The sequence below is a fragment of the Anas platyrhynchos genome, chromosome 5 (assembly GCF_047663525.1).
Source record: "Anas platyrhynchos isolate ZD024472 breed Pekin duck chromosome 5, IASCAAS_PekinDuck_T2T, whole genome shotgun sequence".
Taxonomy (NCBI): Eukaryota; Metazoa; Chordata; class Aves; order Anseriformes; family Anatidae; genus Anas; species Anas platyrhynchos.
Genome location: NC_092591.1, coordinates 30,270,889 through 30,287,728, shown reverse-complemented (window position 1 = coordinate 30,287,728; position 16,840 = coordinate 30,270,889). Strand labels below are relative to the sequence as shown.

The 16,840-nt window shown below is 55.1% G+C and overlaps 3 protein-coding genes across 8 annotated transcripts in view; 1 reads left to right on the top strand and 2 right to left on the bottom strand.

Annotated features, from left to right (window-relative positions):
- Positions 1–126: 126 nt before the first annotated feature.
- FEN1 (flap structure-specific endonuclease 1) lies at positions 127–2,985 on the bottom strand. 2 transcript variants are annotated; one of them, XM_072038621.1, is made up of 2 exons: positions 2,867–2,985; positions 127–2,050 (listed from the first exon to the last, which is right to left on the bottom strand). In XM_072038621.1, exon 2 carries the CDS (start codon positions 2,047–2,049, stop codon positions 904–906), a length of 1,146 nt encoding a protein of 381 aa, XP_071894722.1. In that variant the 5' UTR covers position 2,050; positions 2,867–2,985; the 3' UTR covers positions 127–903. The 2 variants fall into 2 exon arrangements, with proteins under 2 accessions (XP_071894722.1, XP_027314811.1); XM_027459010.3 differs by having other exon boundaries at positions 127–2,088; positions 2,867–2,957.
- TMEM258 (transmembrane protein 258) lies at positions 2,938–4,354 on the top strand. The gene is made up of 4 exons (XM_038179734.2): positions 2,938–3,083; positions 3,310–3,419; positions 3,523–3,675; positions 4,208–4,354. The coding sequence occupies exons 1-3, from the start codon at positions 3,081–3,083 to the stop codon at positions 3,647–3,649; spliced, it is 240 nt and encodes a 79-aa protein (XP_038035662.1). The 5' UTR covers positions 2,938–3,080; the 3' UTR covers positions 3,650–3,675; positions 4,208–4,354.
- A 589-nt stretch (positions 4,355–4,943) lies between these two features.
- The window catches only part of MYRF (myelin regulatory factor), a 61,162-nt gene continuing 49,265 nt past the window's right edge, over positions 4,944–16,840 (bottom strand). For 2 of the 5 annotated variants that reach the window (XM_038179663.2, XM_072038585.1), the window contains 13 exons: positions 16,580–16,740; positions 15,991–16,063; positions 15,582–15,670; positions 15,360–15,428; positions 14,632–14,712; positions 12,560–12,645; positions 12,184–12,345; positions 11,143–11,436; positions 10,502–10,589; positions 10,086–10,160; positions 9,831–9,933; positions 9,323–9,397; positions 4,944–8,943 (listed from right to left, as the gene is read on the bottom strand). In XM_038179663.2, coding sequence (XP_038035591.1) covers positions 8,857–8,943; positions 9,323–9,397; positions 9,831–9,933; positions 10,086–10,160; positions 10,502–10,589; positions 11,143–11,436; positions 12,184–12,345; positions 12,560–12,645; positions 14,632–14,712; positions 15,360–15,428; positions 15,582–15,670; positions 15,991–16,063; positions 16,580–16,740 — 1,443 coding nt within the window. In that variant the 3' untranslated portion in view covers positions 4,944–8,856. The remainder of the gene's footprint in view (positions 8,944–9,322; positions 9,398–9,830; positions 9,934–10,085; positions 10,161–10,501; positions 10,590–11,142; positions 11,437–12,183; positions 12,346–12,559; positions 12,646–14,631; positions 14,713–15,359; positions 15,429–15,581; positions 15,671–15,990; positions 16,064–16,579; positions 16,741–16,840) is intronic. The other 3 variants (XM_072038583.1, XM_072038584.1, XM_072038582.1) reach the window with 3 other exon arrangements.

Below are 16,840 nucleotides of genomic sequence, written 5' to 3'. Positions count from 1 at the left end.
GACAAGGTTATGCAAAATACAGAACAAAATTAAAAAAAAAAAAAGGCATTGTCTTTTTTCTCCTTGGTCTGGGATCTATGTCTCTGTGTGCACAATGTGGAAGGATGTGTTAAGAAATCAAGGGGCTGAGGTTTCCATTTTAGGTTTATTGACATTTTTCTTATTAAACATAAAATTGAGCCTAGCAGGGAGATTCAGGGTTGGAGAGCTGCAGTTTCAGGTCAGCTTGTCCTCGGTTTATGCATTAAGAGCAGGGCAGGGCTTTGGAATCCGATACAGATTTTTTTCCTTTTTTTTAAAAAAAAAATAAAAAAATGACAGTAAGGGAAGGAATCCAGTACCTGAGGTCCTCACTAAAGGGAGAAGCTTACCTCATTATTTCAAGTCTCCTCCCAATTCCACCTTGCTTTCCATTCATGTCTCCCCATTTTCTGCCTTTGCTGCTTGCACCTTACCTCTTTTTAGATGAGCCATGTCAGGGAGAAATCTCTCCTGCAATACCTGTGCCTGGTTCACTTTTTGGGGCTCAGCTTTTTACCTCTTAAATCAAAAGGGGATTTGTGGTTGGATGTCACCTCCCGTCCCTGAGGCCTCAATGTCAGAAGCCTCCAAGCGACAGAGGCTGCAGCTGAACTGCTGAATGCAGCCCCCTCGTTCCTCACCCGCCACCTTCTCACCCCTGCCAGCTCCCCCCAGCTGCAGATCTCAGCCCTCTTTGCCCCCCAGCCCCGTGTCTTACTACCGCTGCTGAAGCACTCGCATCTTTCACTAGCCTAGCCTTGTCAGAAGGACTTTGACAGCAACCTACCAAGCAGTGACACACAGGACAGAGAGACAACTGTTTGTTATTAGCCAAAAATTCCCGGTTGAGCACAAAAACTAACGGCTGGGGTTTGAGTCTGGTTATTTCCCCTTTTTGAACTTGGCTGCGGCATTGTTGGTCTTGGCTTTCTTCTTCGCCGACCCCTTGGGCTCAGGCTCCTTGCGCTTGGCTGATGTGATGGAGCCCGTCACCTTGAAGAAGTCATCCAGCCGGCCCTGCGTGCTGCCCTGGCGGCTTTTGCTCAGCCTTTTGACGCCGTTGCGGACACGCTCCTCGTTGAACTGCTTCTCCACGCACATGAACTGGACGAGCTGCTCTTCATTCGGCTCCGTCCACTTCAGCTCAACGTCGTCGGGGTTGACCACGTCCGGCTCTAGGAAGAGCTTCTGGGCCTCTTTGTGCAACCAGTTCTCGGGCAGAGGGTACTTCTTGGTGTCTATGTGCTGAACGATCGCCTCAATGGTTTTGTGCTGCCTGATGAGCTCAACGGCCCGCTTGGGCCCGATGCCGCGGATGCTCTCGCAGTAGTCGCAGCCCAGGAGGATGCACAGATCCACGAACTGTTCCCAGGTCAGATCGAGGTCCTGCAGGATACGGTTCAGGTGGAACTCCTGGATGGGCAGCTTCTTAGCCTCGCTGGCGGTAAGATGCCGCATCAGCACGGGACTGCCGAAGGTCAGGCAATCCATATCTTCCGTGGCGGCCGCGTAGACCTTCCCCGCCTTCACCAGGGTGGCACAGCTGGCTTCTGCCTCCCCCGGCGCCTCCACGTAGGGGATGCCCATCAGCATCAGCAGCTTCTTGCACTCATCGGTGTGCTGCTGGGTCACCTTGACCAGCCTCTTGCTGAACTTCTCGATGTTGGTCTCCTCTCCGGCCTGCTGGGCCTCCTGCAGGTGCTTCTCGGCCTCAGCCCGGCGCTCGGTCCTCTTGGCCAGCTCCCCCGACTTGAGCTGCGGCGGCTTGCCGTCGAAGACGTACACAGGCTTGATGCCGTTCTCCACCATGCGGATGGTGCGGTAGAACATGCCCATCAGGTGGCTGGTGGTCTCGCCCTCCTCGTTCTGCAGCACCTCGGCGCCCTGCCGCACGGCGATCAGGAACTGGTAGATGCTCATGGAGGCGTCAATGGCCACTTTCCGCCCGAAGTACGCCTTGATGTCGTTCTCGCGGATGGCGCCGGGCGCCACATCGGCGATCAGCTTGGCCAGGCCGTGGATTCCCATCCTGCGGGGCACAGGGGCTGCGCTCAGCGCCCGTGGGGACTGGGCAGGGACAGGGGGATGGGGACGGCCCCCCACAGCACCAGGAGTCTGTGCCCTGCGGGCTGCAGACCCCGGCACTGGTCCCGGTCCCGGTTCCAGCCCCCAGCCCTGGCCCTGATCCCTGCTCCCAGTCCTTGGTACTGGTCCCGCTCCCAGTCCCTCGTCCTGGTGCCAGCCCCCAGCCCTGGTCCCGCTCCTGTTCCCAGGTCCTGGCTCCCGTTCCCAATCCCAGTTCCAGCCCCTGGTCCTGTTCCCGGTCCCAGCCCCGGTCCCATTCCTGTTCCCGGTCCCTGTTCCCATGTCCTGGTCCCATTCCTGTTCCAAATCCTGGTTCCAGTCCCCGGCCCCGGTCCCTGGTCCTGGCCCTGGTCCTGTTCCCGTTCCCGGTCCTAGCTCCCGGTCCCGGTTCCAGTCCCCGGCCCCGTTCCCGGTCCCATTCCTGTTCCCAATCCTGGTCCCGGTCCCTGCTCCCAGGTCCCTGTCCCCGTTTCCAATCCCGGTACCAGCCCCTTGCCCCGGCCCCGTTCCCGTTCCCTGGCCCCGGTCCCGGTCCAAGTTCCCGGTCCCGGTCCCAGCTCCCAGTCCCGGTCCCAGTTCCAGCCCCCGGCCCCATTCCCGGTCCCTGTTCCCAGTCACAGTTCCCGGTCCCAATCCCGGTTCCAGCCCCCGGCCCCTGTCCCGTTCCCGGTCCCGGTCCCGGTCCCGATTCCGATTCCGATTCCAATCCCGATCCCAACCCCGGCCCCGCTCCCGGCCGCGCTCCCCCCTCCGCCATTACCCTGCCGGTGCCGCCGCTCCCGCGCTGAGCCGCGCCGCGCGCCGGAGCCAATGAGCGGCGGCTCCGTCCCGCCGCGCCCCGCCCCCCGTCCCGGCACGCTCCGCTTCCGCTTCCGTTTCCGCTTCCGCTTCCGGTTCCGACGAGGGGCGGGCGGCGGCGGGAGCCGGGGCGACGTGTCGGGAGCGGACGGGACGGGCCCGGGAGCTGGGGCGGCATGGTGCGGGCGGCACCGGGACCGGGAACCGGGAATGGGAACGGGGCCGGGAACCGGGATCTGACTGAAGGGAACCGGCACCGGGGGCTGGGAACCGGGAATGGGGCCGGGGAGGAGAGCGGGGCCTAGGCCGGGAGCGGGGAGCGGGGGCTGAGGAGGGAGGCGCGGGGACAGGGCCCGGGGGCCGGGGATCCCCGGAGCCGCCGCTGCCCGCCGCCTGCCCCCGCAGGAGCTGGAGGCGATGAGCCGGTACACCAGCCCGGTGAACCCGGCCGTGTTCCCGCACCTCACCGTGGTGCTGCTGGCCATCGGCATGTTCTTCACCGCCTGGTTCTTCGTGTATCCTGCGGGGACAGCGCCACCGCCACCGGGACGGGGTGGTGGGGGTGGGGGTTGTGCTCTGCTGTGCCCCCGTTGTCGCCTTAACCCCCCCCGCCGGCAGCTACGAGGTGACCTCCACCAAGTACACGCGGGACATCTACAAGGAGCTGCTGATCTCGCTGGTGGCCTCGCTCTTCATGGGTTTCGGCGTCCTGTTCCTGCTGCTGTGGGTCGGTATCTACGTCTGAGGCTGCCCGGCGCCCCCCCGACGGCTGTAAGCTGCCCGAGATCTTCGTGCTGTGTGTGCGTGGTGCCTGAGTGCAGGGGGTGCCCAGAGAGCTGCCCCCAGGGCAGCTGCTCTGTACCAAACCCAGATCCCTTCGGGGGCAGATTTAGGGGATATAAATGGCCGTGCTCTGATCCCAGCCTCCGCAGGGCAGCCCTGGGGTTTAAGCAGCGCAGCGGCCTCGCAGCACACGCCTCTGCTGCTGCTTTTCCTCCATCAGCTGCGCTTCTGCCAGCGCTGAGCTGCAACACAGCTGTTGGCTGATTTGGGTGGAGAGGGTTCCCGTGCCCTCCAGGGCAGAACTGGTGTTCAATTTGAGGCAGTGCGCTCGCTGTGGGCGCTCCTCTGCTTAAGGAGTGTTCCTGACCCAGCAGAACCTGGTGGGGGGTCTGCCCCATGGTGTGGGGCTTTTTCTGTGCTCACAGAGCCCTGGCAGGCTGCAGTTGGAGCGGCTGCAGCAGCATCCAGGGCTGCTCTGGGTAAAGCTGTCTCACCTCCTTCCTCTCTCCTTTGGTTCTAGGTGGGAGGCCCTGCAGAAGCTCTTTTTATATTTCTTTTACATTTCTACAAGGAAGCCTGTGTCAGGCATGGACTGTGCTCCTGTCAGGTGACTGCTGCCAGCACAACAAACCAAACCTGAATAAAGCTGGCTTCGTGATGTACCTGCCTTTGGACTTGCGGTTTGTCTTTCACCTGGCTTTTCTTTTCACCGGGCTTTTTGAAACAGCCTTGATTTCTTCACAAAATCCATGAGCCTTGGGATGGTCCCTGTGTTGCACCTGCAATTCCAGCAGCCGTCTCCTTGGCTGATTTCAGCAGCTGGAGCAGCTGTTTTGTAAGGAATTGAGCACAGTTTGTATTTCCTTCTAGGCTATTGAACACACAATTGGAATTGAGCTGCAGAGAACAGTTACTGCTGTGAAACTGCAGCTGGTGGTGTGTGACACATCCCTGGTGTCAAACTTTCCTATTTGGTAGAGGAGCTTTCCCTCTGCGAGTGCTCTCAAATGCTTTTGGGTCTGGACCTGACCTTTGAGGCATGAGCCATAACTTAAATCTGGTCAAAAGCGTGTGTGCTGCGTTAGCAGTGAGCAGCCACAGCCTGCAGTTATCCTGACCCCAACCTGTGCACGTCTGGAAGCTCACGCTGAGCAGGTGGCATTGGGGTTCCTCAGTCATGTGACAAGCAGCTTATAACTACTGACCCGAAAGGCTGTTTTTTCATAGCAAGGGAGGAACGCAGCCAGGAGCCGTCCTTGGATACAAAGCAGTATTTATATATTTATTTATATGGGCGTATTTACCTCGAGCATAAAACAAAGTCTAAATAAGCCAAACAAAAAAGTGGGGGATCCGGAGACTCAGCACTCAAATTCGGCAAAATATAAATATAAATCAGAAAGAAAGGAGGGAAACCACGCTTGTTTCCCACAAATAAAAACCGATAATCAATAATACCTGCTAAGAAGGCAATTCTACAAACTTGCTGGCAATATACAGTGATTAAAGCTGTGACAGCAACATTTAAACCAAACAAATTAGTGCTTTACTTTTTTTTTTTTTCCTTAATTCTTGCAGTGGTGGCATAGTCTCTATTTACAGGCTTTAAGCTCTAACAGTAGGACAGAATGTTTGTGAATTTGCTTTTGAAACAAACTCCGAAAGAGCCAAACTTTGGCAAGTGGCCTCGTATCCACGCTCGTCTTCCTTCCTGCCAAGAATGTCTAGAGAGATGAAGCATCTTGTTTCCAGCTGAAGAGAGGGTTTTCCCCAGGCTGTGAGGCTGGAGACATCGGCTCAGAGCTCCCTCCGTCTCATGCAGGGAAAGGCCTGATTGTTAACTCTCTTGTTACTGATTGGGGATGGGGAACACAGCTGTAGTTACCGGTGGGCAGGGCAGGAACCTTGAGGGGCAGTCTGTGCAAACAGCTGTTTCTGGGGGCTTAGAAGCAATCCCGTGACCCTTTCATCACTACAACCCCCCCTCTGAGCTTGTTCCTGCCTTGCTGTCATACTGCTGTGCAGCTGCCCGTGGAGCTGGTGTATGATTTGTGGTGTACTTTAAGACAAAAGATACGTTTTTCAGCAACATAAGATGCCGAAGATGGCATTCTGAAGCTCTGATACTGTGGATCGCTGTCAGCCCGTGTGGTTTTCTGCTGTAAAACAGCTGTATGGGGGCTCAGACCACCCTTTGCACGTTAGGTATTGCCTCCCCTCATTTATTGAGCTAACTGGCCACTGGTTTTGAGGCACGCAGCATTCAGCACACGCATGGGAAACCACCGTTCCCTTGTACAGTCCTGTTAGCAGAAAAAGGCACTAGAGATGTTCCCGTAGCCCTTAGGCACTTGGTTCGCCAGGGCCCTCGTAAACCCCATGGCTAAGCATTGCGGGGACACCTGAGAGGCTCCATCTCCCCCTGGGCCACCGCTGCTGGCGTTTCCAGTGATTGATTGCTTCCTCCCCCCTCGGAGCAGCTTCCCCTGTGGCAGGGGAGAAGCAAACCCGACTCTCAGCTGCCCTCGGCCATGACCATCAGTGAGGGGGGCGGTGGTGGGGATTGCAGGCAGCACTTTCAGCTCTGGCCCTCACGGCACTGCCCGTTGCCCCTGTGGGGGCTGAAAAAGGGCACGGGCATCGAGCCCAGTTTGGCAGTAAGGGAAAACAGTGGCTGAGAAGGGTCTGAGAAGGCTACCCCTCAGCTGAGCAGCCCTCGAGGAGCACAGGGCATCGCTCACCTCAGTAAGGACTTGCCAGGCTGGGCCACTGATTGCCAACTGGAGAGTAAAAGCTGCTAAGAAAGCAACTTCACAGGTTAAGGCTGGGCAAAAACGCCTCGGGCAGGTGGAGAGAAGAGCAGCGAGCATCCTCTCCAGAGCGCTTTGCTGGAGGGTTTCCTTACCAGCTGCAGGCAGCAGAAAAGCCTTCTGGACATGGAGCTGACTGACCTGTGCGTGTGTAGGCACCCCCACGCCTTTGGGCCTCTTGCTCTCTCTCCAGGCTCCCCAAAGCAGGGCAGAAGGCCTCCATGAGCTTCATTCCCACTTGGCTGCCTGGCATTCCCTGCTCACCCTCCGTTTCCTGGCTGCCCAGGCTTCAGTGCATTTTAGTAACTGGAGCACATCGCTGATGTAGTTCGCTGTTTGCTGCCCGCAGGCACGGCACGGGAATGAAGACCTGACCTCGAATCTGCCCTGCAAATAAAGGAAAGGGGCCAGGTCCTCTGGAGGCAGGGACACAAACCCCCAGTGATGCTGCAAGGAAGCGCAAGGCTACAGCTGCTCTGCTGAGAGAAACTCAGAAGGGAGCTCTGAAGCAGGTGACAGGAGATAAAACTGCTCCCCAGGCTGGGGAGGGAAGGCAGGGTAGGGTCCCACGAGGTGCATGCAGGAACCATCTATCTGCTAAAACATCTTTGCAGCTTCTTTCTCCGGCGCAGCTGAGCCAGCTGGTAGTGGCAGAGGGATCGCTGCATCCATCTCCACTGACAGGAACAAAATGCAGCAGCCGGAGCCTGATGCACTTTCCCAAAACCAGTTTGGTTTGAGCTGCCTGTGTCCAGCGACGGAGCCGCAAGGGGCAAGGTTATTCTTCTCTGAAGCCAGCTTTAGAGTTTCCTTCAGGACTGGAGAGTGGTGTTTCCCCTTCACTGCCCTTCCACAGCAGTGGCTGCTGCTTCCTTGGAAAAACGAGTCACAGCTGTATGGAGCCGGTGGTGGCTCAGCCTCCAGGAGTGCAGAGGGCTCCTTCTTCAGCAAGAGGGGCTGGGGCAGGACGCATGAGTGCTGGTCACTCTGACACGTCCCCGCACAGCTGTAGAAGTCAAGCTTTAATGTGGAGCTCAGCAGTGGCCCCCTTTGGTTTCCTATGTGAGACACGACGTAGCTCAACAGGGACAGAATTAAGAGACCCATTTTTATACGGCTTAAAAAAAAATAAAATTCAGTAGTTTAGCAAGTTAAGAACTTGTAACAGTAAAAATACCCAAAGTACACTCAACATCACTGCTTTCTGAGAATGGTGACAGCAAGGACCCACAGTCACTGCTGTTGTCTCCTCCTTTGTGGGAGAAAATCAGCCTCTTTTTGCCAGTGCCTGGCAAAGATCTGTTAGCCTGGTGGTGCAGTGAGACCCCACCATGCAGCCCCAGTGACCCCGCCTGGCTCTGCAGGGTGAGCTGAGTGTTGCCAGTGGTCATTCTCAGCACGTCCGGGGGGAGCGGCTGCGTTGACTCAAGAGACGACTGGGCAGCTCCACGTGCACTGCAAGAGGCCACGTGCTGCTGGCAAACAAAGGAAATGGGTCCCCACGACACTTAACACAGGTGGCTTGGGGTTAATTTTTCTCCCATGGGTTGATGGCAAGCATCCCCACATGTGGTTTGGCCTGGGCACAGCCTCAGCAGCATCTTCAGTGGGGTTCTTAGGTTTATCCATCCAGACCTGGATAGGGTGACAGAGTACAGTGAGGAGAGGGGGACAGGCAGGGCAAACGTGGAAGCTGCACCTTCTCCTGCTGTCTGCAGAGAATGGTCTGTTCAGGGGTCCTGGGGTCTCCAGGGGGCTGCAGGGGATGGCCCTGGGCCAAACTAGAAGGAACAGCAACTCCAGTGTACGACTTCCAGTACGTCCAGGCACAGCCTTCCTTTCCAGGTGAAACTCCAGCGTTTCACTCTTGGAAAGGGCTCCAGTGTTGAGCAATTCCAGTGTTGCGGAGAGCTGACGTGGCACATCTGGGACCACTGGGCCAGTACAGGATGGAGCTCCCATCCGTGCTGCGGGATGTGGCAGACCTGTCCACATTCAGTCCAGTGTAATGCTTTCAAATCCAGTGTCACAGGGGGCAGGAGAAGCGACGGGAGACACAAGCGTCCCCCATAAGGGATAGAGAGGTGTCCGGGGCGTGTGGGGTGGCGGGAGGGGGTGCTGGGTGAGTCCAGGAGACACTGCAGGGCTGGTTGTGTTTCTGTGGCTTAGGTCCTATGTTCTGTGTGTGCTGTGCTTCAGTGTCTGCATCACCAGCCACAGCCAAACCAGCTCCACGCCTGAAGCAGGTGATGGGGGGAAGGTGGGGCTGGGGGCTATTGGAGGAGGGTGTACGGGAGTCTCCCCAGTGTCACCAGTCCCCCTCCTCTCTCCAACCAGAGGGCACTGGTGCTGCCAGGACTCACTCACAGAGCCAGTAAAACTGGAAATAATAGTCAGTGAAAAGGTGTCCCATCTGTTCGGGAGTAGTGCTGCAGTTGGCTCGGCCCTACGTGAGAAAGCAAGAAAAAGAGCTTACAGACAGAGGCAAGATGCATGCTCCAAGGGGGGGGGGAATTGTGCCTGAACTATGTGCTGGCACAGACAAAGATCAAAATCTGTTCTAGGCCTGTGTGTGAGCAGCTGGCTCTGTCACACTGCCCTTCCCCATGTGTGGGTAGGCACTTTTACCCCCCCTCCCCGCCCCGAATTTCATCCCTCTACTACCTGTGTGCCTTGGAAGGGAACAGCCATGCTGGAGAGGGCTGTGGAAGGCTCCCCACACAATGTGGGCACAAAACCTGTGCCACGATGATGCCACATTCCCATCGCTCTCCTTCCACTTAGCCCTGGACAAGAGGAAAGGCAAAGCAGCTGCTGGTACTCACAGGCTGTGCTACTCTGAAGTGGTAGGTGAACTCCCTGAAAGACATCATCACGAGAGGCCAACGGTGCGATGTTTCCTGGGGAAGAAAACAGAAGGGGTGGGAGGGTGAGACCCGGGCTGAGCATCCCGGGACGTCCTCCTAGAGCAGACTAGCAAGGAAATGCACAACCCCCCTCTGTCGAGTGACCCTACAGCTGTCTCTGGAGCACAAGCACCACCTCCGAGATCAGCAATAGAGCTCGGTTGAGAATGGGGCAAGGAGGCACTTAGACATTTTATCCAGCTCCACAGGCATCAGAAGCACTGAGCACTACATGACCAGCTGGTGCAGGGATGTCTGACGTACATTTACAGTAGGCAGTGCAGAGTACAGCTATCAGAGCACAAAGTCCCTTCAGCAACTCTTGTGCTGCCCTAGCCTGATTGCTGCAGTCCCTTCTGGAGGTATCTGTGTTGTGTTGGGGGTGACGCTTCACAAGTGTGGATTCTGTGAGCCCAACCCTCCCTACCTGCGTGTCCGTGGCATTGGTGGAGCTGTCTGTGCTCATGGCATCCTGGCAGGGGTCGCTGGAGACAACACCACAAAGGGAGATGGTCAGCGTGGAAGAGGAGCTGGGAAGACAAGATGTGGTGAGACTCTGGAAGGCACCAGCCTCTGCTGTCTCTTACCCAGGCTGGGCAACAGACACCGCAGTGACATGGCACAGTATCCTGCTGACTTTGAGGGTACAGAAACACCGAAGAAAGCAGCCCTGCCCACTCACTTCATCTCCAGGGTCAGGTTGGTGTTCACTGCTGTGAGCTGGCTGACAGGGATGCGGTAGGTGAAGTTCCCAGTCCTACAGGGAGACAGAAAGTGCATTAGACCTGACCGCAGCATTGCAGCTGGCTGTGAGATGGTTGGGACAGGACCCAAAGTCTCTGTTGGGTTGGGACTTCAGAGGGGAGGGCTTCCCAGGCTAGTTCCCGAGGGAGAACTCATCATCAAATGCAATCTTCCTGCACTGCGGGTGAAGGAGCAGGGCTGGACCCCAAGCCCCAGCTCCTCTGTCCAAGGAGCGGCAAGGGCTGCCTCTGGGTGATGGTAGGAAAAGGCCCAAAGCTCCAGGAGCTGTCCACCTGCTTCTGGAGCTCCCCAAGATGCCACCAACATGCCAGCAGCTATCCCAGCTTTGCTCACCTGCATGCGTTGCTGGCCGTGCAGTACTGGGACTGGATGGCCATGTCGATCTCCAGGATCCGGATGGAGCGCAGCACTGGGCTTGGCCCTGCAGGTGGGAGACGGGCAATGTAGGAACGGCAAAGGGATGGCAGCTGGGGCAGCCTGGGTGAGGAGGGCTGGAAGGGATGCTGGGCACTGAGACATTTGTGCATCCCCATGCCATCAGAGAGAAGGGTCACCCTGCTGCAACACTGCGCTAACACCACGTCCAGCCACGGAGAGCCACGAGCAGGGCTGCCTCAGGCTCTGCCAGTGGTTGGTGAGCAAACTCCTTTCTCTCTGCTACCAAAATGACTGAACCTGTGTGTTTCTTCCTCTAAACCTAATTTGGAAAAGGCTGAGTGGTGGGGCCAAGAAGGGAGTTACCATAATGGCAGCCTCAGAAGGGAACCAAGGGACTAACACGACCAGAAAGCGTAGGGCAGCAGGGGGAGGAAGCGCAGAGATGGAGATTGAACCTGGCTGCACTGGAAGAGCTGAGGATGAACAAGCCACAGCCCAGGGACACAGTGAGGGACCCAGATGATGGAGGATACCCCAAGAGGCTGTCCGGGGGTACGGTACTGCTGTGGGGATGGAAGAGGAGAGGGCCCACCTACCATCCGTGCTGGGATCCGCCGTGCGGGGCCACTCGCTCACCGGCTGCTTGACGCTGCGCTGCTGCCGGGCCTGCCCCAGCGGGGAGTTGCTGCGGGAGAGCGAGAGGTTGGAGATGTACTTGGATTTGCCCTGGAGGTGGGTGAAGGGGGAGGAGGGGCTGGCATTGGGGCTGCCGAAGCTCTGAGACCTGTCAGGCGTCTTTGGCCACTTGGTGTAGGAGGTCGCTTTTCCGGTGACGCCCCTGGATTTGGCTTTGATATTTGTCACTGGCAGGAGTGAGGTCTGACTTTGGTCTGCGAAGGAAAGGGAGAGAGGTTGCGCTGAGAGGCAGAGGCTGGCAGCATTCCTGCCTCCAAGGCCAGTGCAGAGAGAAGGGCTGTCAGCTCTGGGCTCGTCCTGTCCCAGTGTCTCCTCCAGCATTACACCCCCTTGTGTAACAGCCTCCGTGCCCGGAGGGAATGGTGCAAAATCCTCGCAGCACAGGGAAGCTGTGACAGGCTGTGGGAACGAAGAGCGGGCACTGCACTGCCCTTGCACAGGGCAGTATTTAAGGCATGACTCCAGGGCTGTTACAGCTCTGCTCTGACTGCCTGAGGTGCTGTTGCTCCTGCAATGGTGATGGAGTAAGAGCTTGCAAAAGCCCTGCTTGTGCAGCCAAGAGGCAGCGCAGCTCCTGGCCTGCCCAAACCCTGCTCAAAGCAAACACAGGCCTGGCATAGCCTCTCATGGCCGAGCTCCAGAGACCTTCCAGTCCCCACTTACCCTGGCAGCATGATCAGGGATGTACAAAACCACACTGCACAGGCAGCAGAGGCTGAGCAGCCTGGCAGTCCTGCTTTGCCCCCTGGCTGCATGCCGGAGCAGGTCTCAGCCCCTCCAGGCAGTGGGTGTGGAGAAAACTGGGCACCTTGCAGAGGCTGCGTGTCATTTTCATAAGGTGAAGAGGTAGGTGAGAAACCAGGTGAGGGATCTGAGGTGACACCGTGGTGGGACGGACAGCATAGAGTTGTCCCAGCACCTCCTGCTGGGCTGGTACTTACCTGTCCTGTTAGTGGCATGAGTAGGGCTGGTCTCAGAGAAGGCAACGGAGGAGATGTTGGTGGGAGCAGCAGAGCAGCACATGGAGAAACAAGGTGGGTTGAAGCACGCTAGCACACTGTAACCGGGGGAACTGCTGAGCAAGTCAGGCACATTTGCTGTGACTGCAGGGCAAAGAGGAGAGACACTTGGTATAAGCCAAGGGAAGGAGCATCACATGCCATCAGCACCCTGTCCATAAAACCACAGCCCCAGGACCTCCCAGCACGTAGACAGCTCCACGCCAGTGAACCCATGGCATGGAGCTACAGCTGTGACCATCACCCAGCACCACAACCCCTGTGTGTCTGCTGTGCCCCCGGCCATGCTGTGACCTACCATGCTGGGGGGGGGTCTTGCTACTGGCTCCGCCTGACGCAGCTGTGGATCGCACCATCTGCGTTTTATCAAAGTTCTGGCTTGCCCTGAAATGTAGGAAAACACGAGTGAAAACCTCCACTGCAGGGAACCACAGTGTCACTTGTACGTGAAGGGAGAAGCAGCTGTAGCAGTGAGTGGGTGGATGGGACCAGGTACACAGAGCAAGAGCGGGCACAGAGTGCAGTGGTAGTAGACTGGACTCCAGCAGTAGACTGGAGTGCTCTGGGAAAGGAAAGCAAGGCAGGAGAGAGGCACACAAGCCACAAAGACAGCTAGGAGAGCTAGGAAATGTCTCAAAAGATGGTGTGGCTGTCCCATGGCACGGACAAGCCTAATCTGGTTCAGAGGACACGAGCAACGCTCCCTTGGTGCTCACTGTGGAAAAGACTTTACTCGGTGAATTTACTTTCTAATAGTGATCTCTGGGGTGGATTTACATGCCTGGGTCTCAAGATTTGAGATGGTTCCTCACCTTGTGTTTGTTTTTTTTTTGTTTGTTTGTTTTTTTAGAAATACATACAATCCCACCTAGATTTGTCCTACTCAATTTCAGGCATTTCACTGAAGCTGAGGAAGCCACAGGCACTTCATGTGGGTGGTGGGGCAAATGTGAGAAGTGAGTAACCACTGCCTGGTGCTGTTTTTCTCCCCTTTTCATTTTGTCTAGGCACCAGCTACTGCCTGTGGAGAGATGGGATAAACACAGCCTCTTGCCTTCACAGACTGCAGCTGCCCACCAGGCAGAGATTCCTACTCAGTTCCTAACAAAAATTAAAGATTTCACCTCTCCAGTCCCTCCTCAGTTCATTTTTCTCTGTCCCACATTTTGCTTGTCCTGAAACAATGTCCTGCCTGTCCCCTTAGCACCGATCAAGGTTTATCAAAGATAAATGGAGCCTTTGTTCATTTAGAGAAACCCAAATACCACTGTCACCTGCAAGACTTACCTTATTACATATACTTCTTTTTTTAGTTAAAGGAGACACAAAGGGTCTCCTGGAGGACATGTGGACACCAGCCTCTGGAGCCAACCTTTATCCCAGCTGAAGATCTACCTCTATCCCTCAAGGTCCTCCACTTCTTTTGTCAACACTTTCCATGCCTGGTTTTATCTTGCATCCCATGAGCAACTACTTTTTTAATAGCTTCTTGTGAAACACTGCTGTGTAGTTCTAAAAAGAACAAATTAACACGCCTTCCACTGCTCTTTATGCAGCACTTTGTTCAAAGGGTGCTGATAGACAAATATGACCTGTTTTCCTTTAAAGGGAAGTATGTTGCTGCAGCCCTGCAGATCACATCAACAAAGATGCTTTACGTGTCTGTTCCTAATTAGTAGCTCAGCCAGCTTTCCTGGTGTTGCAGTAAGATATTTAAGGCCATACCTCTCAAACACGCTTTCTATTTATTTTTCTGAAGATATTGCTTTTCCTGCAGTGGCAAAATATAGGAGTGGAGTTTATAGACCAGTTGGACACTTCAGTAACTTGCCTGTTAGTGAATCAGACACCAGGAGAACTGAGTCAGTACCTTCCCAAGCATTCCCAGTAGTAATGGCTCATATAAAGAAACAATTAAGTTGTGTAGTGTTTTTTTTTTTTATGTCCTTCTTTTGCACACTAAGCTGTCCTATAATTGAGAGTGACCCTTCATAATAAAACTACTCATATATGAAGAGAGGGTAGGAACATTTTTTGGACTAATTCTTCAGCCTCCATCCTTTCTAAATACTCCCTATACTTCTTTCATACTGCCCACTCCTGCTCTACCTGCAGTACGTAACTTCTTTATTTAGCCTTTGATTCACTGCCTCTTCAATCCACTAATCCTAATTTCCCTTTCATATTGCCTGACAGGGTCTATAGTCCTTCCCCCTGGAGCTCCAGCTGCTGAGCTGTATTTGTATCCCTTTCTTTGCCTTCATGTTTTGCCTAAGATTCTTTGTCTTCTGTGGTGTGGATGGAAGAAAAAGAGGAACTGAGAGAAAGGATGCAACAATTAAATAACAGTAGAATGAAAGAGTAACGTACCGTGGGCATAGAGCGACCGGGACCCCAGGACCCCTGTGCCGAAAGAGGGCCAGGAGACAGGCAGTGGGCACAGCAAAAGAGCTACAGGGTAGTGAAGGGAGAAGGGAAGAAAAGGAGGGTTGGTAGAAGTGAGGAAGGGCAGGGGGGAATGAAAGAGGGCATGGAAGATAATGGAAATGGAAAGACAGGAAAGGGAAAATTAAAGAAAGTGGAAAGAAAATGGGTTGGATGAGAGATGTAACCACAACAAGAGGGAGAGGACAGGGAAAAGAGAGAGAAAAAGAGACTCATTATCTGGTATCGTGAGCTCCCAAAGGAGTGAAGTGTGCTGAAACTGAATGCCCAGCACAGGCTAACCGTGTGCATGCTGTGCTGGGGCCATTCCCTCGATACTCTCTCCACATTAAGGACACTGCTTGCAGTCTGTACCCTTGCCTTATGCCCTTGCCTGGTCCAGCCCCACCAGAGGCAGTGGGACTGTGCTGTTTTAATCCATCAGAAGAGGCAACCAAATAACATTCAGACAGGCCATGAGTATGTGAGCAGCCAAATCATCAGGACATTTTCTTTTTCTTCTCTGTTCTCACTTCTTGGATACATGGACACATTTGGCTGGCTTTACAGCGTGGCTCACTGGAACTGTGGTCAGTAACCCCACGGTGGCTGCTCTTTCTGCCTCAGACTGCCCCAGGCACCACATCCTTCCCACAGAGCCCAGAGGTACCTACCCATCGATGTCCACAAGGTCCTCCTCACTGCGCAAGCTCAGCACATAGAGTGTGGACATGGACACCACACTGAAAAGACAGAGAGAGGTACAAGCATGAGACCACTCCTTGGAAATGAAGCAAACTGTGTTTCCAGCACTGCCTGTTCAGTTGGCCCAGCCTAGACCAAGCCAATGAGCTGGAGAGAGATGGTGAAGCAGCAGCCTGGGTATATGGTCTCACCTGAAGGCCATGATGATGACCAGGGCAATGATGGTGCCTTGCAGGAAGCGCTGACTGATACAGGCCTGCTCTGGGACAACTGATGGTGACTACAAGACAGAAAGCCCAATATCAGCTCAGGACTCTTCATCGCTCTGGTCCTCTCTGCTTCTGAACACGGATCCCACCCATCACATTCCAAACTTTCCTCCTGTTCCCCTGCAAGCCCTGAAACCCCTCAGAGCAGAAGCCAGATAATGCCTTCACTAGGCATGGATGAAAAGGAAAGAGAGATGAGGAAAATGGGAGCAGTCCAGGTCTCTCCCTCTGCAGCATGTACAGGAAAACACTGGAGAACCACACAGAAGACTGATCCCAAGCAGACCACCTTCCCCTGCACAGCAACACTCGGTTGGGAGCAGTCCCTTACCTTGCTGGCTACTTTGTGGGGCCTCTTTTTGTGGGGCATGCTTCCTGCACGGCTGAACTGGCTTCCTGCTTGGCTGCAAGGAGAAAGGAGGAATTGAGCTGAGCTGTGCAGGGACAGGCCCTGCCACTGCACCTCGAGTGGTTCTCAGGCAAAACTGTGACTCTCTGCCAGGGAAGAAATCTCTTTGTGACATGACAGGCACAAACCCTTGTCACTCAGCCTGCTCTGGGGGGCAGGTGGGTGCTGGTGCATTGGCTCAGAAAGCCTGAATTCTGCCCCAAACCTTCATAAGCTGACATAGGTCAGTATAATAATTTTGGAAACGCAAGAAACTCTTTACTCTGAGAACGCCACTCACTAACTCTGGAAAAACATGGTGATGATTTCACAGTGTTTTTTGGGGGCTGGTCTGAGAGCAGGATTCTGGTATGTGTATGACAGATCCGTGAGCTCTCTGAATCTACTGCAGACCAAATAACTTGCCAATGCCCCATCCCTCCTTCCCATCTCCTCTTTCCCCAAATGGGCTGCCATTCAGGGCTGCCTGGGCTTGAAGAAGAGATCCGTTTTGGCTCCCTTGCCCTCATACCTGAATGTCCCAGAGCTCACAGTTGATTTCATGCTGTCGAGCCGTTTGAGCTTGGCCAGCTTGTGACTCCATCTCTCTAGCTCATCGATGCGAGTCTCCAGGTTGTCTGTCAGTTTGCACAGCTCCTTCACAGCTCCCACGTTCTCCATAAATATACGCTCCTGCCAGGGAACAGGTCAGAAGTCTGAGTGGCTGGGCACATGGAGGCACTCCTTCTCCCCACTACGGATCCATCCACTCTGACTGCTCTCCTGTGCCCTG

Bases quoted from the DNA above. Each gene is read 5' to 3' on its own strand.
- TMEM258 (XM_038179734.2), top strand. The intron at 3,420-3,522 runs GTATCCTGCGGG...CCCCGCCGGCAG, and splicing joins TTCACCGCCTGGTTCTTCGT to CTACGAGGTGACCTCCACCA.
- FEN1 (XM_072038621.1), bottom strand. From the start codon at position 2,049: ATGGGAATCCACGGCCTGGCCAAGCTGATCGCCGATGTGGCGCCCGGC.